At 33.1% G+C, this 23,782-nt stretch overlaps 3 protein-coding genes across 4 annotated transcripts; 1 reads left to right on the top strand and 2 right to left on the bottom strand.

Moving 5' to 3' along the window:
* The first annotated feature begins 457 nt into the window (after positions 1 to 457).
* Positions 458 to 18,567, top strand: Snmp2 (Sensory neuron membrane protein 2). 2 transcript variants are annotated; one of them, XM_070643004.1, is made up of 10 exons: positions 458 to 887; positions 12,661 to 12,818; positions 13,460 to 13,607; positions 13,862 to 13,996; positions 16,047 to 16,307; positions 16,727 to 16,956; positions 17,010 to 17,209; positions 17,269 to 17,460; positions 17,522 to 17,668; positions 18,209 to 18,567. In XM_070643004.1, the coding sequence occupies exons 1-10, from the start codon at positions 777 to 779 to the stop codon at positions 18,334 to 18,336; spliced, it is 1,710 nt and encodes a 569-aa protein (XP_070499105.1). In that variant the 5' UTR covers positions 458 to 776; the 3' UTR covers positions 18,337 to 18,567. The 2 variants fall into 2 exon arrangements, with proteins under 2 accessions (XP_070499105.1, XP_070499103.1); XM_070643002.1 differs by lacking the exon at positions 13,862 to 13,996 and having other exon boundaries at positions 459 to 887.
* On the bottom strand, positions 9,778 to 11,724 carry LOC139092751 (uncharacterized). Its single transcript, XM_070643285.1, has 2 exons — positions 11,649 to 11,724; positions 9,778 to 11,585 (listed from the first exon to the last, which is right to left on the bottom strand). Exons 1-2 carry the CDS (start codon positions 11,666 to 11,668, stop codon positions 9,992 to 9,994), a joined length of 1,614 nt encoding a protein of 537 aa, XP_070499386.1. The 5' UTR covers positions 11,669 to 11,724; the 3' UTR covers positions 9,778 to 9,991.
* Positions 18,471 to 21,139, bottom strand: LOC139092559 (uncharacterized protein MCAP_0864-like). Its single transcript, XM_070643001.1, has 3 exons — positions 21,011 to 21,139; positions 19,831 to 20,262; positions 18,471 to 19,762 (listed from the first exon to the last, which is right to left on the bottom strand). Exons 1-3 carry the CDS (start codon positions 21,018 to 21,020, stop codon positions 18,585 to 18,587), a joined length of 1,620 nt encoding a protein of 539 aa, XP_070499102.1. The 5' UTR covers positions 21,021 to 21,139; the 3' UTR covers positions 18,471 to 18,584.
* Between the last annotated feature and the right edge of the window lie 2,643 nt (positions 21,140 to 23,782).

Below are 23,782 nucleotides of genomic sequence, written 5' to 3'. Positions count from 1 at the left end.
GAAGATTATTCATTAATTACGTGTTGTTAAGCATGGATAAAAACAATTCAAACAAGAGACAAAAACATGCCTGTTCAATTAACGCAAATTGTCAACTGAAACTTGTGTATTGAGAGAATTTTTGAGTATTAATCCACTGAGAGCTTTAAGCCGGTTGTCATCTCAAAATAACACTTTTTGACTATAAAGTATCATGACACAATTTTTCTTGGATGCAAACTCACGATGATATCCATATTTAGCAGTGAAAAATGTTTGTTATGAAATGACAAACTTGTTGAGATTAAGCATGAAATTCAATAAAACTCTCAAAATCGAAGCAAACCGCGAGAGAGACACATGTATTGACGACGAAAAAAAAAAGTTAATATCTCGTGTGCCTGGTCGCTCTTCTGTTGTTATTTACTATTTTCGTTTATTGAGCAATCAACACTCTACGTTTAATATTTTATTTCCAACTTCAGTTTAAGTTAACCTTTCGACAAATATAGACGCGAAACTACGGAAGTCTGTAACGTGAAAAAATATATGTAGTAGCTGTAGATAAATTAGTGATTTGAACTTAAACTTGAAAAACAAAGTCAATTTTCTGATTTACCGTAATCGGATTAGAGCACTTAGTTAATATTATATTGATCGGGTCTAAAGTGACATATTATTCTACTTCTATTGGCACTAATAAAAAATGAAATAATATATTTCATAATTAATTTGTTTACAAAATATTAATTATTGCACATTGTGAAAAAAATCAATAAATCATCAAAAAAAAAAAAATGTCAAATTGGATTCTTGTCGGCCCCGTTGTGGGTATTGTGCTATTAGCATCTGGATTAATTTTAGGATACCTCGTTTTTCCACCGATTGTGACTAAAACAATCATTGAGGTAATTTTATAATTCATCTGAATAAATACAACTGACAATTTATAAAATGTAAAGTTTTTCGAAAATGAATTGTTTACATTCTCACTTCAAGACTTTGAATGTTAAATTTGACTCAATTCAATATCTATGACTTACTATAATGACTGGAAAGTAGTTAAAAAGAGTGAGCAAAGCGGATAATATGATCCTTTCTAAATAAATCAGCGTAGATAACTGCAAAACTGACAATTATAAATTTCAATAGCTTTAAAAATCTCAAATCAGCAAGAAAATTCAAAATCCCTAAAAATTACAATTGTTTCTACATTTGCAAATTATTGAATTACTGCTAATAAAATTTGTATCACTGATTAAGTCCATAACAAATGAACCAAAAGAAAGAAATAAGTTCGTCACGCTGTGAAGAAAAATATTTAGCTTTCTATTCCTCTCAATTGGCTGCGTATTATTATGTAACATATCGCAATTTCTTCATATGATCCAAGAGCATGAGATGACGCAGCTGAAAAAATGCAGGAAAGTGAAGTGATTGTATTACTTACTCTGCCTACATTCAATAAATGTTGCGCGACAAGTTTCAAGTGAAATAAAAAAGGAAGTTATTGTAAATGGACTTAGTTACTTGATTCATGAGCTGTCTATGCTGTTCAAAGCTAATCAAACTGTATTAATTAACAGTTTAAAGATGAATTATTGTTTAACATAATCGGAAATGATTCGCAGATTATCTAATCATAGATCTTCACAATATATTAATTCTCGGAAGTCTTAGGATGGCTTATTAAGCCATCATTGACGATTAAAGCAACACAATGAGTGCTTAAATAAAGTTTTTACAATTACAATTGTAATTATTGTAAGGTCCCAAATTAATATCTTATTGCCAAAATGAAGAGAATGTACAAAAAATCATCATATTTCAAGACTCGTTCCTAAATATCATGCATTGACGTCAAAGCATTTATTTTGAAGGCTCTTTTGCAATTATTGAACCAATCTATAAACGAAAAAATTCTGGTATTGGTGAATGAGCAGCTTATGGCAGTGGTGGGCAACCTTTTAATTCTCATGGCACACCTTGATGGGGAGTCTCGGACAAAACCGCACACGGCGTACGATTCATGACATTTTCAAAACATATAGTTCCGCGGCACACAGGTTACCGACCACTGGCTTATGGTAATACCCAAAACAGAGAGAAAATGACGAGAATGAGACAAGAAGAATCATAATTTCTTCTCTAGAACTTGAAAAATTGCTTACTCGACGTCATTAAATAAACAATTTTCAGCACTAAGATGTAATATTTGCTTGCTATTTATGAAAGTCATGGAGATAAACTGACCTTAATATTTTTTTATGCAATCATTTCTCTTGACTGAGGTTTATTCAGGGATTCATTAAAGTTGTCATTAGTGGACAATTTATGGGATACAGCTGATGAGACACCTGCGGAATCAAATCTTAAATTTGCATAAATTTAGTTAATTTTATTCTGAATATACTTAATTAGGTTTGAATGATAATGTCTTAGATTTGGCCATATATCTATGATAATCATGGCTTTGAAAATTTGGATTTTTGTAGGGATTCGAGCTTTGTTACGAAGAGTTCATTAAAACCAAGGTGATTGAACTTCCGAAAACTTGCGAATTTTCGCAGATTTGATTGAAAAACCTTGTGAAACTTCCGAATTTAGATGTTTATATTGAAAATTTCCTCATATTAGAGATGGCAAGCCGGTACCGGGGATTGGCTGTTGATAAACAATTGCCGGGGATTGAATATTGCAATAGATCGCCGATTCCCAACGCCAGCTCATATTACAAGGTCGAATCCTTTGATTAAACTAATAATTCTTAGTAGACGTCATTCATGATTACCCCCGCCAGATAATCTTCTTAAAATTTCAACAGAGTAACAAAGAAAAAACATGCAAAAATTAATTAATCTACTAAAAATAACATCTCTCATTATTCAGCAGCATCTTTCAGTTATCAAAACTACAAGTACCTGCATGCCTATGTTAATTTGTATTATGTCAGCTGTTTAACAACTAACTAAAGTTTTATAGTAGCAAATAAAGTATAAAAATTTAAAATGTTTATCTAAGTTTCATATTCATACCGGATCCGGAATCCAGATCAGTTTGCTTAAGTGAAAATCAAAAGATTTAAAGCAACAAAATTATTCGCAAGACTTTGACCTCCGAAATGGTCAATGATGTTGAATTGAAAGTTAATGAAATGGATTAAATATGAATATGTTCTTTTCATATCAGGTATTTTCTTTTTTTGCTGCTGTTTTATAATTTCAACAAGATCCAGCAACAACTATAAATCTCTTTGTACATTGTTAAGTATGAAGATAATTGGCCTTTTTGGTTCAGAATAATTTTGAGATTTTGAACTAAAATTAATATTGCTCAGATTGAATTGAAAGGATTTCGGCATACTTTGTGATTATATAGAAAAGCGGAAGGTTCAAAAAGTATCATTAATAACATTTTTCGTTCCGAAATTCTAAGAATGAAAGTCTTCTAAAGAACGAAAATTCATTAAGGTTATGAAATCTAAACCTGATCTAAACAAAGTAGGCGAAGAAATTCATTTAGAATTTGTTCATCCTAATGAAATCCGAACTTTATGTTGTTGCCAAATCTCCGAGCTATTCAAATGAAGACGGTTCTGCCCAGTTCTGTCAAGAAGCTTTAAGAATTCGCGAATTGCGCCAATTTGAATGTCTCATACCCGATTGATACAAATTATTCATTGCAACGAAGTGACTGCCAAATGACGTCCAAGTTGCAGTGCTTGTGCCAGTTAACAACATGCCCGCCATTTGACTGCCAAGCTTGTGGCGACTGGGATAGAAGAAACTTCCATTTAGTGTTAATAAAAGAGCTTTTGGTGTGCCTTTGGGATGGATTTTCGTTCGGAATACCATTCCACATGATTGCTCCTTCCAAAAACCGACATGCACTGCTTCACTTAAACCTGATTTAATTAAAGACAGAGGTTTATTTTGATTAGTAAATGACCGATCTCTTAGATCTCAAATTAACAGCTAAAATGGTCAGACTTTAAACTATCCACAACTGCTGACTCATGTGGCCTTATACAATCTCTTGGACAGTACAATTTCTTTCAAACAAAACAATCTTGAAGCTTGAATAGGAAAGAAAGAGAAAACAATTGAAATTGATTCAAGTCGGCATCAAAATTCAAGAATTCGTACTTGGCAGATTTGAAGAATCTTCCTATATGTTAATCATGGACATGACGTCATATGCAGTCTGACTTTTAGAAACGACCCCAAGCAGGTAGAGGCTTAAGAACAATAGGAATACATTACATTCTAGTTCAATTTGTAGCAATTAGACTTTAATTCAATCTTAATGCGCAGAACTTAGACGCATATCAATTTTAGTTCCGATATTAATCTAAAATCTCCCACATTAGAGCAAATAATAATTATCTAAAATTCTAAATGTGAAAAATCATTCTAAAAACCTTATTAACTTCATGATTCAGTGTACAAATTGTGCTTACTCATTATCCAGCAGTCATGTCTTTAATAATTAATCACTAACGAAGTTCTTTAGTTCCCTTAGAACTTAAAATATTTACCTAATCTAGTCAAACAATATTGATGGACATGAAAAAAAAGTGAAACATCAAAGAAGCATAAAATTAGTAAACTTTTCCGCATTTATTTGCTGTGAGCTAGCTGAAGGTCATGATCAAAAAACTTCATTGAGCGCTCAATATCTTATTTTTTTCTCGCTTTGGCAAGTGACGCATGAAAATACTTTTTTTTAAAAGGAAAATCTTGAATGAGCAGTTAGAATAAATTAACACAATTGGAAGTTAATTAGTGAATCTGTTTGCAATTGATGTCTATAGGTTGTCTTTAGAGTTCAGCATTTAAACAGAATTTCAGGGAATGGATCTTAAATCAATTGGCCTTAGACAGGAACTCAAGTTTTGGAACCTTACTGCTACTACTTAGATTCTAGAAAAAAATACTATCGCTCAACTATACCTCGAAGGATTCGAACCTTCACCTTCTTGGTTACATCTCAAGTGTTCTTACCTACTAAGCTTCTGAAAGTTATTGAACGTGACTTAACCTTACTTAAAAATTGTTATTTATACCAGTACATTCTTCTTTCACTGCGGTAGTTATCCACGACCAAAACTGCACGTGGTATGCGGTTCATAAAGTACTCATTTCAAAGCTCTTATCATTGTACTGTACCAAATTCAATATCAGTGGCTTGTATATCATGGTATGGTATATCATGGTATGTCATATCGCTGTATACCTTATCTGAAATGCTTTTCTTTTGAAATTGTATGCAGCATAGAGAAGAAGGTTTAAATGTACGTTTTGCCACACTTCCTAACAATCTCCGGCAGCTCAGATAAATAAAATCACTCGATTACATAATCGAGAGGGTATTGGTTCGATTCTCACTCGAGCTATTATTGTGTGCTTAGTTTGAAGTCGACTCGGATCCTGAATGGAAAAGTCTAATCAAGTAGACTCAACTCCATGTAAAATTCGAGTCGATTTCGAGCTCTGTGTACTTTCCTACTCTAAAACCTTAGCATTAGTAAGGTTCTGAACAACTCCTTCTCGTTAGACTTTGGCGTCATTTAAGATCAAACCCTTAAGTACTCAGAGAGAAGTTGACAATTGACAACGCAAAATGTGAATGTAAAAGGGCCTTAATTTCCCATAGACTCCACTTAATGCAATCATTTTAGAATGTCATTATAAAAAGTATCACGTCAAGTGGAACTATAGTGCAATTCCATTAACAGTAATTAATCTTTTGAACTTAGCAAATCAATTTAGGCAAATAAAATTGCAAAACATTTAATTGAGCATGAAGTATTAATAGCTTTTTTATTAATCTATGATTCATCAATTAACAACATTGTGATTTATGGGAATTAAACACCGGAAGAGTAATTGATCTTGTGGAAAGAGATTAACATTGTAAATAAACGTGTTGATGAAACGTTACTTAATTGCTAATTTTTTTTTTCTAGACTAGGTGACCTATACATACATTGCTATAAAAACGTGTAAATTGCATAATTATCAGCTTTACCTTATGTGATCAGAATGCAATGAAGCTTTTCGTATTCATGTAACGGCATGTTTTGATTAGTTTTAAAATTCCATTGGAAATTGTTGAGGGTTGTTGATCTTGAATTTGTGAGGCAGTTTGACTGTTTCTAAAGCAAATCTAGATAAATTCGTTTCATATTGATCTTTAGGTTTATATGACAAATATGACTTTTGGATCGTAAGTCGAATTGGCTCGGTGTCTTAGTGGTTTTGTTCTTTGATACTTAATTATTACACTTCCAAGAATCATAGGTTCGAATCCTCTTTAGAATCATATAAATTGGGTTTCACGACTCACAGCCTTTTATTGTAGATCAGTAGTGGACATACCTTAGTAGTAAACCTCGACCTAAACATCAAACACGATATATAATTCATGGCATTTCCAAAATTTCCGCGGCGCATAGCTTGTCCCTACAGAATTTCACTATGAACTGCTAAGTCTAGGTTTCAATATGGTTGCTTAGCTCCATCAACAACTCTGTAAAATCCATAAAAATCAAATAAACTACAAATATCTTTATTATATCCTCAATACTCTATTTAATTAGATTACTTTTAAATAGAAGATGCATTTATGCTAATTATTTATAAGAAGTTTGTGAGAAATGAATGCAAATTACCTAATTAATTGACGTGTGTGATTCTTGAACTTAACCTCTGACTGCACATTGTTAACAGTGATTTGATGATTCATTGAATCTTAGAATTTAGTGACGCAAAACTTAACAATAGAAAAATGGGATTTTTCAACATTTAATTTACATGTTGCTATGTAACTTGATAATTTATACTGGAAATATCTGAAATCTAATACCTAAGTCGTTAATATTTTGATGAATTTCATTCATATACAAATTGATCCACCTCCGTACTTTTCGAACCTCGATCTTTTTATAGAAAATCTTGAATTATTCGATTCCATTTCTGTGAATCAGGGGTGGGAAACCTTTTATTCCTTCCGGCACACCTTGAAGGTAAGCCTGGAACGAAACCGCACACGATATACGGTTCATGGCACGGGACACTAGAGTGCCGCGGCACACAGGTTGCCCACAACTATCTTAAATAATTCACGAATATTTCTTGCAATAATTTATGAATTGCTGCTAAGTAATTAGTGTGAATAATAAATGTTCAATAAAAAAGAAGCAAAATCAAGTTTTATAATTTCAATTCTTCTTAATTAGAATGTGCTTATTCTAGGAATTTCAAGTTCATATTTATCCCGGTTATTATTGCTATATTTAATTTCTGACGCAAGCTCAATTAATCCAGTTTTTGATATCAAATTGTTCAATTTTCAAGTAGTTAATCCTTCATTTCTTGATTAATGGAACTGCCAATTTGTCCTTTGAAACTTGCTTTAGCTTGACTGAGATAAGATTAAAAATTATATAATTAGAAACTTGTCAAAACTTTACTTTGGGGGTAATTGAGATTACATCAAGTAATCTTTGAAATTTATCTCGATGAAGATTAAAGTTTCTAAGTTCAAGTGTTTTTTATTGCGCAAATCTAGGGATTTAGTGATGGAAAAAGTCTCAAAAGTCAAGTTTATTTATACAGCAGATTCGTAAAGCATAGCTTTATTGTGAACTCGATTCATCTCAAATTAAAAATACGAAATTATGACTAAGCCTATAGAAGACAATGCATAGGACTGTATCAGCTGGGAAGTTGACTGGATGGCAGTTCACCACGATGTGTGATATAAAAAATAAAATAAACATTAGCTTTGCAGACCTTAAGGTCCATAGCTGCGCGTTTATATGCGTTTCATGGCTATTGGGAGTTTAACGAGGGAGGATTCGCCAGATCTCTCGCTCAAACCTAGACCTACAGTTTAGAGTGGAATCCGAACCACTTCTTTGATGACATTACTGCCTGTAGCCTTCAAAGGGAGGCTGTGAGCCGCGTTTCCACTACATATGATTCGAAAAAGGACATGTGAAAAATTTCCCATGCCGAGTCTCGAACCCATGATCGCTAGATCGGTGTTGCAATAATTATGTACCGAAGTACTAAACCATTCCGCCACCGAGCCACCTCGACTCACTGAGTGTGATATATTTTGAAGTAAAATCGGACCGAATTCTGATTAATTAATGATCCAGAGCTCGTAGTCAATTTAAATTCATATTTGTCCCAAAAAGCACATGACACGCAAATAACTATAAATCCGACCTCAGACTGACTTGACTCTGCCCTGAAACCGGATTGCATTTGGTTTGAAGTCAGAGTCAGGTCAGCCTGGCATGAATTTTCTGCCATTTCCACGCACGTCGTGTACCTTCCGGAAGTCGAATTCGAGTCAATTTTAACTTTGTCGACTTTGATCTCTGGATTTATGCCATTAAAAAACATTATTCCTCAGCTGCAAAAGTCTTTATCAATATTTATCAACGATCTTAATGCAATTGCTGGAAATAGCTAATAAAATACTGTTAAGTGGTGATTGATTGCCAATAAAGCATTACTGCACAAGCACAGATAACATTATCAAACCTAAGCAAAACGAAGAAAATTCGATAATTAATAATCTACGACAAGCTGTTATTGAGATTGAGCCATAAACTTCTTACATTGTATGATTGTTCTATTGTTTCTAACCTTAATTGTTCTTCATACCTTATAGTTCAAAAAAGGGAATCTATTTGTAATTGCTTTACATCAGAAATGATTATTTTTCAGGCATTAAGGGCACCTTTAATTATGAAGTACGTAGTATATTGGGTAGAAAACCAATGCGAATATATTCGCACCGTACCAAACTTTGCTTGATATAATTCTGAGGATTTCAAGGTTGACGGATAGGCTAAGCTTTGATTGGATAAGATCTGAAGGTTTAGAGCTTTGTTGGGCAACCTGTGTGCCGCCAAAAAATTTTAGAAATGCCATGAACTTTATGCCGTATGCGGTTTTGGTCGAGCCTTAGCATTAAGGTGTGATGCCCACCACTGATTTATAGGCTTCCGTTTCGGCTTTTCCTGACGTTGCTAAAATCTAATTATCATTTCTATAGAGCATCTCGTTCCGATTACAAATCAAAATAATGTCACGATTCAAGGTTATCATATTAATCATAATAATTATTCATATGTTACATACATAGTAAATTTCCCTAAATTGAGTCAAAAACTTATCACTAAATGATTTATCTTTTATATTTTAAATTGAAATATATTACAAATGTTTATGATGCATGGAGCTCAGAGCTTGTAAAATCATGTGAACATTATTGCGTATTGAATTCTCATTCTCACTATACTATACACTATACACATGCTGTCATCATTTCATGACTCCTTACATCTCACGGTCCCTATCCCCTATACCCTCCATCGACTATGTCAATGTATTTAATTTTCTTACTTACTTCGGTGGTCGTACAGTTCAATTGTGATCCATGGTCTTTCTCAGATGGCGACCAAAGCTGACTCTAATCCTGGCTTCTTTCTGCCAAGTTTCAAGACAACGTGCAAAGTATCTGAAGCTGTCAAAGTATCTAAACTTCCTTAAAAATCATTAACCTGATGGTGAGATTCGAACCCAGGAGTTCAAATTCAACACCAAATTTAGTGATCTGCACCTTGCTAATTGACCTATCAAGACACTTTTGCTTCTGTAATAGGAATAGAAATATTATATATTAAGTTAGCTTTGAGCAAATCGGCACTGCTATCTGTTGTTTCATCGTAAAGCCTCTAAAGAATCGTTCTGTATTAATAGCTTTTCTAAACTTAAATGACTTTTTAATTCAATTTTATTATTTCTAATTCCTTGCATGGATACATTCGACAAAGCATAAATATAATAACAATATGATATTATACAGTTTTAAACATGTTGTAAATAATCAATAAATATTATTGGATATTTAATAAAATATATAAATACTGATATATTAGGGTTCAAACCCCACGTCTGACTACTTCCCTGGCAAGAACTTCTTAAATTCATTATTTTATTACGTAAAAGTCAACTGGTTCTTCTGCAAATTTTTCGGTAATGTTTTGAGACTTCTTTTGTTTATTTGACTTCCACTTCCTTGCTCTGTACAGCACGAATGTGACAATGATTAAAGATGCTATTATTGTCCAATTTCCCACAAATCCAGAGCTAAAAATCCCTTGATCTAATGTTGCTACACTTTTTATTGGTTTGGACATGTCTCTTAGTAATGCCATACTTTCGATGTAAAATTTGTCAACATACGGTGCATTATACTTCTTAATATTTTCCTTAAGCTCGTCAACATTAAAGGATACTCGAACAATGTTTATCTTGTTGTTGTTAGTTGGTCCATATCTCATTGTAGTTATAAGTTTATATGTACTAGTAACAGCAATACACTCAGGATCTAGCTTTATAATTCCCGAAGTTTGTTCAACTAATATTTCGTCAGTAGATCCAGCTCCACACATAACAGTCAAGGTTTCATTATTTGGTGTATAGTAAAAGTATTCACCGTCGTTGAGTTTAATAAACATTAGACTTGTTGGCTGTACAGCAGAATATTTGCATAGGTTCATGTCAATAGTGTTATTTGATGATGTGGATAGAGCCTTATTTAAGCAGTCATCAGCATCTTTGCTTTTAATAGGACTTTGAGTTTTGCAGTAATACACGATTCCATTAGATTGAGATTTATAACAAACATCCAGTGTCATAAAGACAGCAGTTTCGTTGTCATTTTCAGCGATGTACTTCCATATTACGTCTGTCATGATTAATTTTCCATCATGTCGAGCCGGAATTTCAACAATTTTGAATAATTTTCTTGGAAGTTTTTCAACTATTGGAATATAAACTTCAAACTTAATGGAATCCTCATCGATCGTGTAGTTCAAACGTAAATTATAGTAGTAGTCGATTAATCTCTTGTAAGGCAGAGTTTCATCACTATTTAATGTAATATTTTTAATCGATTTATCAAGTTCGGTTATTGGAATAATTTCACTATTTAGACGTCTCTCAGTAAGCATTTTAGTTAGAGCATTAACAAATCTCTCAATTTCATCCCTTTGATCCGTTAGAATCATCATTGTTGACTTCCTTGTTATTTCCTCAATTGTATTATTTAAAAGTGTTGAAGAATTATGTGCAATTGATCTTAAACTGTTTGAAATTTCAACTACCTCATTTGTTTTATCTCGATGTCTTCCCAAATCCATATAAATTTCTTTTTTATCTTCAATGGTCAGAAAGTTCAAAATGTCTCGTTTCTGTATCGAGTGCGTCTCAGTCTTTACCAATCCATACAATGTGTCTTCAAACTCCATTTTCTTTAAGTCCAAAACCATCTTGATATTACTGAGCTTATTTTGAGTGGAACTATCATTTTCAAACTTATCTTTTACTGTAAAGAAGAATTCGTTCGCATCTTGGATTGATTTAGTTAAATTTCCAATATTTATTTCATAATTAAGTGCTCTATAACTTTTTATAAGTTTCAATTCGCCAATTTCTTCAAAAAGAAGCGCTTGCGTTTCATTAAGAGGGACAATTTTGTATCCATTAGTGATATTGGCTGTTAAGGCTATTAACAGCAATCTGTTTAGAAAAAAAAATTAATTAAATAAATCAAAACTAAAGGACTGAAATTAATAAACTTACATAAATGGATATAAACCCATTTTAAGTTTTTGATGCAACTTATGAATGCTTATGTTTATATTGTTTATGTATAGAACGAACTGCTTTAGAAAACTAAAATCGAATTATGCTTGATCACACTCTTTTATAAGTATTGTTGACTAAGCATTTATCTTAATCATCTTATTATACATCAATCATATCAGTTTTTATAATATAAATTATAATTAAATAAGGAATGACTAAATGGAAATTTGAGCTGCTTATTTTCATAAATTTTAGGACTTGCGTACTTTGAATGATGAAAATACTCTATGAAATTATCATAAACTAATAGTTTATTAGCTTAACATGTTCAGAGCTTTGCCTCGCGACTTTAATTAATAACAACGATGTTTATTCTTCAGAGATTATAAACCGACCAACTTTTTACTTGAAAAGGGCTTTCAACTATGTAAAATATTTGTAGATATTTAAATAATTTTTGAATTATAAATGAACGTTAATTGAAGGATTACAGTTTCGTTTAAAAAGTCATAATAATGATGATTCAAATCATTTTTTGAATTATGCAGTCGAGTCACAGTCATGTACGCCTGTTTATTCTACGAATTTCCCATAAATCGTCTTTGAAAATGAATTTTCGTCATTTTCTCATCAACGGCTCAACAGTTTTCAAATCTAATTTTTCACCATCGTATATAATTCCAGCATTAATCGAGTTTTCTCGGAAATTGCGACAAAATTGGTTTTCACAATCTAAAAAAAACCAAAATTCACTCGTTAATACGGTCTGAATATAATAATCGATAGTCATTCAATTCACAGAATTTCCACAACTACAAATTAGTTCAATTGTGTCTCAAAAATTATCATATGAATGAAAATTAATAATTGATTACTATTTAAGTTTCAACCTCAATTACACGCAATCGAACTAAAAGTGTTCGCTAGTCAAATTTGATTGCTTATCTTAATGACAACTCACATTAATTCATTCAATTTAATTTTGTTTACTTTTACACACATACAGTCGGTTCAAATAGTAAAGGATACAGAACAATATGATCGTTGGAGGGAGGTGCCACAACCCTTAGAATTCAAGGTTTACATTTTCAACGTCACTAATCCACTTGAGGTGCAACAAGGTGGAACTCCAAGAGTTGAGGAAATTGGGCCATATGTTTATTTGTAAGTAAATTAATGATTTTTTAAGGATGTTGTTTTTCCATTGGAAATTAAAATGCATGCATAGTCGTTCACTTATTACGAACATGAATAGTATGTAAATTATTCGGGTTATGGAGGTTTTACGTTAACACAAGACGATCTTAGACTAATGCTGTCACAATGCAATGAGAAACAATGATTCAGGATAAACTAAAATAAATATTTGGAAGCAAATAACCTGAGCTTGTTTTGCGACATACCAGTATGCCTCGACACATAAGCATGCCGCGACACATCACCATGCCGTAACAAACTAGTATGCCTTGACACATTAGTATGCCGCGACAAATCGTATGCCCGACTTATAAGTATACCGTGACACATCAGTATGCCGTGACACACCTGTATGCCGTGGCACACCGTTTGGACAGCACTGTGCTATTGTATCCATTCCACATAGTCCTAATTCCTTTTAGAGTCTTAGATACACATTCGACTAAATTGCCATGTATATCAATTTCAGCTTTGTTTACCAACTTCTGAACTTCATTTCTCAATTCCCAATACAGCACTTCCCCTCTCCTCAAAAAGCATAATTAGCTATTACACATGTAATTAGGTCACAGCACATTAATTTATGTTTTTTATGAATAATCATTTAGACAATATCGTCGGAAGTACAACATTAGATTCAGTCGAGATAATGAGCAGGTATCATATTATCAACAACAGACATTCAAATTTGATGCAGAGCGATCACATCCATATAGAGAAGATGACCCTATTGTTGTGCTTAACATGCATATGAATGTGAGTATTTTGGACATGATAATTAACCTATTTAACTATTTAATCAATTGATTATTGAATGTATATCTAAAGATTGACAAATTAGGAACGAAATAATTGGAAAAAATTATATTAATCGATTAACGCTTCTGTAAATATGAATTGGACAACATCAAAATTCTCTCGCATATCGAAGACTAACCATGACATGATAAATAGCTTAATTAAAGCATGTTAATCCAAAAAAACTTTTCTTTTCATTTATTATTATTTAGAGTATATTACAAATATTAGATATGAAATCAAGAAGAATGATCACAAATGTAACACGTGGAGTTGAAAGAACTTTAGATAGACTTCCAGTCATAAATATCGTTAAGAGAATGCTTGATCGTTATACTCCTCTTAAAGTAATGATTTGAGTTAAAAAAATTTTTGTTTTGAGGTTTATAGGCAAAAACAATCAAAGTTTTCCTTACTTCTATACCTAATACACATGATCAAAATTCAATTCCTTCAATCATCATCAACTTCTTCTCTCTTTTTATTGTTTCTGGTAATGGTATGCAATGAATTAAATCAATATTCTTCAACAAAGAGTAAAGATCCACAGCCTCTTACTTCAAATTTCCTAGCGTTGCATGCTATTTAAAGACTTTATTGTGTAATGGTTTACATAATTTTTATTACTTCTTTCATTAATTTATGGTCATTTTATGCAAGGAATGTTAATTTAAATGATGACAATTTTTGAAAATATTGAATGGATTTATACAGCTTTCTCATGCATCAAAAGATGTGCCTACTTAATTATGACGTCATATACATATATGAGATGATGTTGTATTGATGCGAGCAGCATTGTGTAGTCGTTGGTGCACGGCAACATCACTGCATCTGTGGTTTAACGTGGAAGTACTCATATGGGGTCGTCCAGGCTGTTTTGGTCAATCAAATCACCTTCTTAGTCATCAAAGCACCTTCAGGACACCCTAACGTCTTCCTGACAATTCACCGCAAACACAACAACATAAGAAGTGCCATATTGATTACATAGTTCCGCTTGACTTACCAAAGCTTACTGTTCAGATAACTAAATTCCCATAAAACATTCGGTAGCCAATATCAAAACACTATTAATCATGTAATTCACCAATGTCAATAAACATTGTAAATCCCGTGTTTTTATGTGATTACAACAATTTCAATTCGATCCACTCGAGAGATAAAGTAGTAGTATTGAGTTACAAAACGTGTGCTTTACTTTTTTGTATTTGGTGTTATCGCTGAATTGGTGAATTGTTTTGAAAAATTTTAGAAGAGATTAGAACCGTTACTTATTAAGTTATGATGATATTGACTTCTCTTTAATCTTAAACGTAATAACCTCAAAGAACAGCTTGCGATTACCAATCAGTTGTACCACGCTCAGTATATAGTTGACCGAATCACTTTCAATCTTTGACATTGCAATGACCGATGTACCCTCATGATTCTTGCTCTAAACTAGATTCGATGAAATCCGGACTCAGGCTACAATCAAGATGGTCAATGGCTGGAAAACAATGGAATTCTGTGAATTTCATCTCTCAAATTCGAGTGGCACAATGCGGCCTATTTCACCGGAAAAATGAATCGAAATCAGCAAATACAGAGCCAATAGAGAAATTTCGCGTCTTAACGTTGATTGAAGTACCGATACATTAGCAAATATGCTGTGCTGTTCGGGAAATTGAACTTGTCAAGAAGTAACTCCAGCTCTATCCATCAATATCTTCTGCCAATTTGGGATATTTCGCATACAAAAAGCATTATAATTCTTCATAAGAGCTTAGCTTCATAAACGACTGCAATGCCGACAATATTTTCAAAAATTCCATCGAAAGTTGACCATCCTTGCATTTTACTTCTCTTACATCATATTTCTTCTTAACATTCACTTCTTTTGAATTTAATTTCATATGTTTGACTATTTGATTCACTGATTTTTACAATTTAACTGCTCTCCTCAAATCATTTAAGTACACAAATAAATCATTTTTTCGGGTAAAGCATCATGAAAGATGTGAATTACTTGTGCAAAATAAAATTTTATGAATCATTTGCTCAAATTATAAATGGTAATTGCTGTTTATGTTAATTTACCACTTTTGCTCTCAGCAATGCAAATTGATTCTTAATGCAAATCCATAGATAATAAGTTAATCCATTACGGGCTTTTGGTTGAATTACTTAATACTATTAAATCACTTTCTACATCACAATATGCAATAGCTGTCGATAAAAATAGCAATAAATGGCGAGAAAGATAGATTCACACATGCTGAATAGCTGACAAAAATACCTAAAATATATATAACATGTCCAATAGACGTGACATTCAATTAATTGTTAATGCTTTCTCATGTCTCATTCATTCCATAAAATTAAATAATTAATCTCATCTTCCCTCATACACAGTCCATCATTCAGACAATAGAACACGACTCACCATTCATCTTATCAATGCTCAATGGTGAATTGAAAAATATTTTCGGACCAGACGCAACGACAATGTTTATGACTACAACCCCGAAAAAATTCTTATTCGATGGTGTTGAATTTTGTAAAGATGCTGTTGGTGTTGCACAACTTGTTTGTATGACTGTTGAAGATCGTAAATCGCAATCGATTACTAAATCAAATGACGGACGTGGATTGAAGTTTTCAATGTTCAGTCATGTAAGTTGACTTCTTTTTTCATATTTTCAGTGTTCAGTGTTGTCCAAACTGTGTTTTGTGGCACACTAGTCACTTGTGGTGGGCAACCTCTGTACTACGACACACTAGTGCAGTGGTGTGCGACATGTGTGCAGCTGTGAGCAGATCTTGTGCCTCGACACAAAGGTCACTAGTGGTGAACAACCTGTATGTCGCGATACACTAGCCACTTGTGGTGAACAACCCATGTGTCACGACACACTAGTCACTAGTGATGAGCAACATGTGTTTCGCGACACAGAAGTGTGCCATGAACTGCATGAAAATGTGCTGCTTCAGCCGTGGCTTACCACCCAGATGCCCCATGGCGCAAGACAGTTTGAACAACACAGCTACATTTAATCATCATCTAATTTAATGCCTATTAATTCCATACACAGAAAAATACAACCCACGACGGTCTCTATGAGATCAATACAGGAATTAGACGATTAGAAAAGCTGATGAAAATTGAGAGATGGAATGAACAAAAAACATTAAAAACATGGAAAACTGACAAATTTGGTGCGCCATCTGTATGTCAATATATTAATGGAACTGATGGAAGTGCTGTTGCACCATTCAGAGAGAAGAATGATAACTTTTATATCTACAGCAGTGACATTTGCAGGTATGTAATTTAAATTAGAGTCTATTCAGCACTAATCAATGTCAATTCCACAGATCCGTTCAGCTATTCTTCCAAAATGAGACAGAATACAAAGGAATTCCTGGATATAGATATGAAACACGCGAAAACTTTTTAACTGACATTGGACCTTGCTATGGCAATGATTGCTTCTGTATAGATAAAATTAGTGGTGCATTAAAAGAAGATAATGGATGTCTATACAGTGGAGCTATCGACCTCACAGAGTGCTTAGGTAAATTTACATAAAATCAAAAGATTTAAATGAATGGAACTGACTTTCTATGTCCATAGATGCTCCAATTGTTGCTACACTTCCTCATTTCTATGGAGGACATCCAACTTATGAGAAAATGATTGACGGAATTAATCCAGATCCAAGAAAACATCAAATTTTCCTCGAGGTAGAGCCAAGAACGGGAAGTCCATTGAGAGGTGGAAAGAAAGCACAATTTAACATGTTCCTTAAAAAGATTGATTATATTAGTAAGTTCATTGATAATTAAGATCCAGTTGAGACACAAAACTAAGCTTTTATCTATTTTAGCAATGACTAGTAACTTTAAGACACCAAGATTATTCCCAGTACTTTGGGTTGATGAAGGAATAGAACTGAATGATGAGATGGCAGGCTTGATCAAGAAAGATCTCATCAATACCTTACTTATCCTAGATATTGTTCAATGGACTTTAGGTAAGCTTTTGAAAGCAACATGAAAGCTTAAGTCAGTGATGGGCAACCTTTTGTTTTTCACGACACACATTGGTGTAGAGCCTTGATCGAATTCGTAATTGGCATTAGGTTCATAGCATTACCAAGTGTGCCGCGGCACAAAGGTTGTCCATTACTGAGCAGCCTGTTTTTGTTCACGGCACATATTGGTAGTAAGCCTTGATCGAAACCGCAAACGATATACGGTTCTAAGCATTCCAAAGTGTGCCGCGGCACAAAGTTTGCTCACCGCTCGGCCGTCCACTGTGCAACCTTTTATTGCTCATATCACAACTTGGTAGTTATCTTTGACCCAAACCGCACACATCATACGGTTAGTGGCATTCGTGAGTGTGCTACGACACAAAGTTTATCCACTATTGGACAATCTTTTATTTTTACGGCGCATCTTTTGGGCACAAATCCACACAGAGCATACGGTTCATGTTCTGGCGTTATCAGGAGTGCCGCGGCTTATACAGATTGCCCACTACTGCCTTAAATTAATAAATTTCTTTTTAGTTGGTGTCGGTGCCGCGCTTATTGTTGGCATGCTTATATGGTATGTCCTCGCAAGGAAGAAGATGTCAAAGACATCCTCAACAGAGATCATCACTGATCAATCAACATCAACGAGCGATGTCAAGTGATCCATAATTGTGCCAATTCTTGCATTTAGGTAATTAAATGGTTGAAGACTTTTGTAAAAAAAATATTAGGAATTGCAATTAAAATTGCTCAAAATTTAGGTAATTTTTTCTATATGATGAAAAGATGTGCAGTATTAAATTTAATTGTATGAATAGATTTTTATTAGACCATGTGATTTATGATTTTTGAAAGCCATACATACGATAATAAATCAAATTTTTAAAAAAATAGACTTGCTGTTGATACTTTACAAAGGCTTGATTGGAACTGGCTTCTCTTCTGTTGCAGCATATGGTGTGAATCCAGTTTCAACATCGCCATTTACTTCTGTTTCAGTTCCTGATGATGAAGCACGAATGTATCTCATGTATGTCTCGGATCCTGTTGCTTCCAACAATGATGGTGTATTGTAGGTATATGCTTTGGAACTAGCCTCAATTGAGTTCAAGTTGACACTTAATAAGTCAAGTTTGGAATCGAAGCTGCTTTGGTATTGTGATAGGGAACTAAGTCCTGATACTTTTGTCATCAATTCACCATTAAGGATGTATGAGTTTGATAATGCTGCTTGGAACTTTGCTAATTGTCCATTAGCTCTGGCAAGTTCGGCAGTCAATTGTGCAATCAATCCTTTAGCATTTTGGAGCTGTCCAGTCATTGACTCAATTTCGAATTTATAGTTATTCAAGCTTTGTTGAAGCAATGACAATTTCTTGACCAAGAATTCATTGTCGGCATTTGAGTTCTGCAACTTCTTCAAGATGCTCTCAATTTGAATCTTTTGGTGATCAATTGTGCTTTCGTATGATGTCAATTGTGACTTGAATGAGTCAGTATCGGCATTGACAGTTTCAATCAAAAGTTCAAGTTCGAAAATTCTTTGTTGTTGGCTCTTGACCTTCTCTTCGAATGTCTTCATTCTGGATCCACCGGAACCTGATGTTTGAGCATTTCTGAACTTTTCAGAGTATGTCTCCAATTGATATCTTTCGGATCTCAATGTCTCTTCCAAATTTGAGACTTTCTTCAACAACAATTCATTCTCATTGATGTAGTCTCTAAGCTTAGTTTCAAGGTCATTGATCTTTGAGCTTTCAAATGAAAGTCTTTCCTCAAATGTTGTTCGTTCTTGGATGATTGATGACTTTTCATATCTCAATCCTTGGACCTTCTCGCTCATCTCTTGAACTCTCTTTTGTTCGTATGCAATTCTAGCTTCATAATTTTTACGATCATTCTTATAGTTTGAAAGCTCAAGTTCCAATGATTGGATTTTATTTTGAAGTTCCAAAAATTTCTGTTGATTGTATGTATTCTCGCGATAATATCTCTCGCTGTACATCGATGAATCTGAACGAATATCATTGTAAAAGTTTTCATATCTCTCCTTCGATATTCTTACGGCTTGTTGGAAATGAGTCTTATCTGGAAGTAAAATGATAAAATTTAATACCTTACCATTAATTTACTTTTATGGTATCTCTCTAACTTACTTGTCTGTGGCTTAAAAACCAACACGTCATACTCGCTTAAATTTAAAATTTTGCCATAGTAAGATGCAACTAACTGCTTGGTCTTAAGGTCAACTTTGCCTACAACAGTTGTTCCATCAATTTCGGCACGTCCAATGTAGTTTTCTGACAAGAGAACTGCATCAGGTACGGCTCTTCCGTTTGATGATTTAAGCCATTCGTAGCCTTCGTTATGAAAGAGATATTCCATTCTTTCGGAACTCTTTTCCTCGCCACCTTGCTCGTAGAAGATTTTACTCTCTTCAGGAACAATCTTAGCAGGAATGAAGTTTCCTTCCTCATCTTGAACTTTACCGACATAAACACTGTTACCATCTGATTGGTATCCAGCAAAAAGTGCATGATTGACTGCATCTTTTGCGTTTGATGTTGGAGTCCATGAGATTGTTGTCACTGGAAGGGATAAATATGATTTGTGGACTTAGTATTTTTTTCTAGAATTTTCAGTGTCGCATATAAGGAAAGTTTAAGATAAAGATTTATTATCTCATGAAGCTCTAAAAAAGTTTTGTCCAAACATGTTTGTGCCAAGGCACACCTTGGTGGTAAGTCACGTATGAAATGACACACAACATGTCACACTAGTGTGTCACCGCACACAGTTTGAACAACATAATCTAAATTAAGGGACAACTGTCAATGCATATTCAATTGAATAAAGATTCGAACTAATGTCAATAAATAGAGCTCAACCAAGACAGGCAACACATGAGGATTCCCTGATTTCAACATGAAGACTATGTTCAATCAATCTTTATGACAAATGATGAAATTTGATGTGACATGCTATTCAGTAAAGAAACAAAACTATGATTGATCGACCTTTAATATCTATGCACAAATGTCAAGTTTAAACGATACTAGACGTCGGTCGACTAATCGTAGCCTGTTCCACTGAAAGAGTGATCTATAGCTATTCAGTCTTAGATCCCTATCAATTGGTCAACTAAGGTCACTTTAATGATATCCACTATGAACAAACATCCAGAAAATTCTAATTTTCCAGAAATGATCTAAAGCTTTCTAATCTTGGACTATGTATCTTCGACTTTAGAATTATTGAAAGATTTCAGGAACTAAATATTCAAATTAGAGCTTCATGATCAAATAAGTCCTTAAAAAATAATAATTTAGATCTTACAGGCAGCCATATTTCTGTATCACTAAAGTTTCAAATTAAAGGAACAACAATAAAAAAATTTCTGGAACAACTTCTTTCAATGCAACGAAAGCAACTAAATATTTTTTTAAAAGTGCACGCGCTTTAATGTAAGAAATGTTTTTATTTTTATTATCACTAGCTTCTTTATCAGTTATTAGTGAAAAAAAAAAATAATTATCAGCAGTACTTAAGTACTATGAAAGCTAAGTAATACAAGATTATATAATTCTGGAATTTGTGTGATGTCATTTTTATTTTGGTTCTTCCAATACATGATACCGGTGTTCAAAAAAGCAATAATCACTCCGATAAGGTTTATTGGTAAACTTATGCTACTTGTAAAATTTTTATTAGTTCATCAATAAATGGATTAGTTGCTTATCTAAATTAAATAGACAGGAACATTTTACGGCAGGTAGACTCTTCTTTACTTTCATGCAGTAAATATCAAGAAATTAGAAAATTTTCAATTTAAAGATAAGAGTTTAAGAGGTAATTAAACTTGATTGTCTTTCAATTGCTATTCAGTGTTTTAATTGCTAACTAATACAGTGGAAGTGCTTTGAGATAGCTTTATTTGATTTTGGACGTAGTTTCATAATTCAAGGACAATCAAAATAAGAAGAATATGTAGCATGTGATGTTATTGTTTATGATGAAAATGTGAATGACTCTTGAAGACATTATGTCTAGAAGTTAAACCGAAACACCTAATAACTTATTCTGGATAATCCACATAGATCTTGATCTGAAATTGAGAACTACTTAAACTTCTTGCACTGATCTTATTCGTTGTTTACTTTGTAATTTTCTTAAACAAGCTTTGTTTATGCTTCACAACTTTTAATTGTATCCTTCTCATCACTTTCACATTCAAAGACTTTCACATCCTCAGTAGAACACATTTTGAATAATTCCTTCAGAGCAAACAGCTTCCAACAATGCTTATGTACAGTAAGTATCCAATTTTGCACAATCTTAAATGAAATTTAGCTTAACACTCAAAATATCGCACTTGGATTGAAAATTACATGAATATTGAGTTAGTGAATTCAAGCTAAACATCTTCGTCATCAACTCTCTATTGAGGACATAATCACTAGATAAGGGTCCTTGATATTTCGAGAGTTGAGAGTAAACTCGTAAAAGCTTAGATGTTAGTGATGCAATCGTGCTCTTAGTATTTGCATGTCTGACTAACATCTGCTCAATCTGTAATGTGTATTTTTATAATATTTGAGATATCATCGAGACTTTCTGTTTTCAAAATTCATTGCCAGTATTAGCATTTTTGTAATTTCTTTAAGATTCTCTAAATTCTCTGCTGTTCAATGATACTCTTACCTGTGAGGCATTGACTCTTGCTTGTCTCATTTTACTCTTTGAATTTTCGGCAAAAAACTCAGGTTCAAAAATTCTTTCGAGTTGACTCTTGATGATCTCTTCAGATTATTTTATTCTTGCAAGATCAGTTTCCGATGACCATTTGTTACAAGTGTCATGATACGATTCTATTTTGATCTTTTGAAGTCTTGTCGATTCATTCTCTAAATTTCAATCTATTTCAACAGCATTTTATTCTTATTAATGAAGTTCTTCGACTTTATTTTCGAATTTTGACTCAGTAAACATATGGAAATTTCTCCTTCCCGATTGCCTTTATAAATAGCAAATAAATTGCTTCTTCATTGAAATTCCTTTTCGCTCAACAATATATTGACTTTAAAGGCATTGGTCAGTTTTATAACCGTATAATTGCAGTTTAATTTAATGACTAAATTACGGATTTTATTTCACAATGATGTTTATTCATCGAAATTCAAAAGCAGACTGACATTTTATAAGAAAGGGGTATTCAAGTATGTAAAAAAATTATGAAATTTGAATGTCAAATGAACGTTAAACAATCTGTTTTGTATTTCCATTACAAGTGGACATAAATACTGTCTATTAGTTTATTGCATTTCTTTTATTTGACAGTATGTTCGGTTTTGAACATTAACTTGTCATTGACTAGTTTTAACGTGTTGCAGTAAGATTTTTTAACGCGGAGAGTCTTAATTAAACTGTATCTAATCAAGTCAAAATCCTTTTAACAAAGTAGATGAATTTCTGTTCAGTCAATTCATTTTATTGCAAAAATTCAGACTAGTTGAAGTGATACTTGACTGTCTCCTTCTTGTTATTGTTTATTGCATTTCTTTTATTTGTTCAATTCCTTTGATGTTCGGTTTTGAATGCTATAAATTGATAATTAATCTAGTCTAATTTTATGTCTGATAAGTTCCTCTTCAAACTGAATATTGCAGTACAATCTCAAGTTTGTCATAAAAATCCACAATATATTTCACTTGTGTTGCAGTAAGATCCTTAATTTAACGCGGAGAGTCTTAATTAAACTGTATCATAATCAAGTCAAAATAATAATCCTTTTAACAAAGTAATTCAGCCGATAAAAAACAAGTTTTTGTGTCAAAAAATTAATGTATGCAAATTTTATTGAGAATATTTTTATGACTCAAATCAGTGGATCTCAATCAATGTTCCGAGGCACATCCAACCTTAAATTTAGAAAATTGGAAGCTTAACGTAGACTAAGAATGTATTTTTACAAATATTTAAAAAGCTTAGTCTCTTGTCTTTGCAGTCTTTCTATGGACCATTGAACAAAAAAGATTGAGAACCACTGACACAATCTATCATTTTATCAATCAATATTGCAAATTGGACGCTATGGATATAGACGATATG

This window comes from Chironomus tepperi, unplaced genomic scaffold, assembly GCF_022539635.2.
Source record: "Chironomus tepperi strain 1889 unplaced genomic scaffold, CSIRO-AGI_Ctep_v1 contig_309, whole genome shotgun sequence".
NCBI lineage: Eukaryota > Metazoa > Arthropoda > Insecta > Diptera > Chironomidae > Chironomus > Chironomus tepperi.
This window is presented reverse-complemented; position numbering and strand designations above follow the sequence as displayed.

Bases quoted from the DNA above. Each gene is read 5' to 3' on its own strand.
- Snmp2 (XM_070643004.1), top strand. From the start codon at position 777: ATGTCAAATTGGATTCTTGTCGGCCCCGTTGTGGGTATTGTGCTATTA. The intron at 13,997-16,046 runs GTAATGATTTGA...CCTCATACACAG, and splicing joins ATCGTTATACTCCTCTTAAA to TCCATCATTCAGACAATAGA. The intron at 16,957-17,009 runs GTATGTAATTTA...TCAATTCCACAG, and splicing joins TACAGCAGTGACATTTGCAG to ATCCGTTCAGCTATTCTTCC.
- LOC139092751 (XM_070643285.1), bottom strand. From the start codon at position 11,668: ATGGGTTTATATCCATTTAT. The intron at 11,586-11,648 runs GTAAGTTTATTA...TTTTCTAAACAG, and splicing joins ATGGGTTTATATCCATTTAT to ATTGCTGTTAATAGCCTTAA.
- LOC139092559 (XM_070643001.1), bottom strand. The intron at 19,763-19,830 runs GTAAGTTAGAGA...TTTTACTTCCAG, and splicing joins GGTTTTTAAGCCACAGACAA to ATAAGACTCATTTCCAACAA.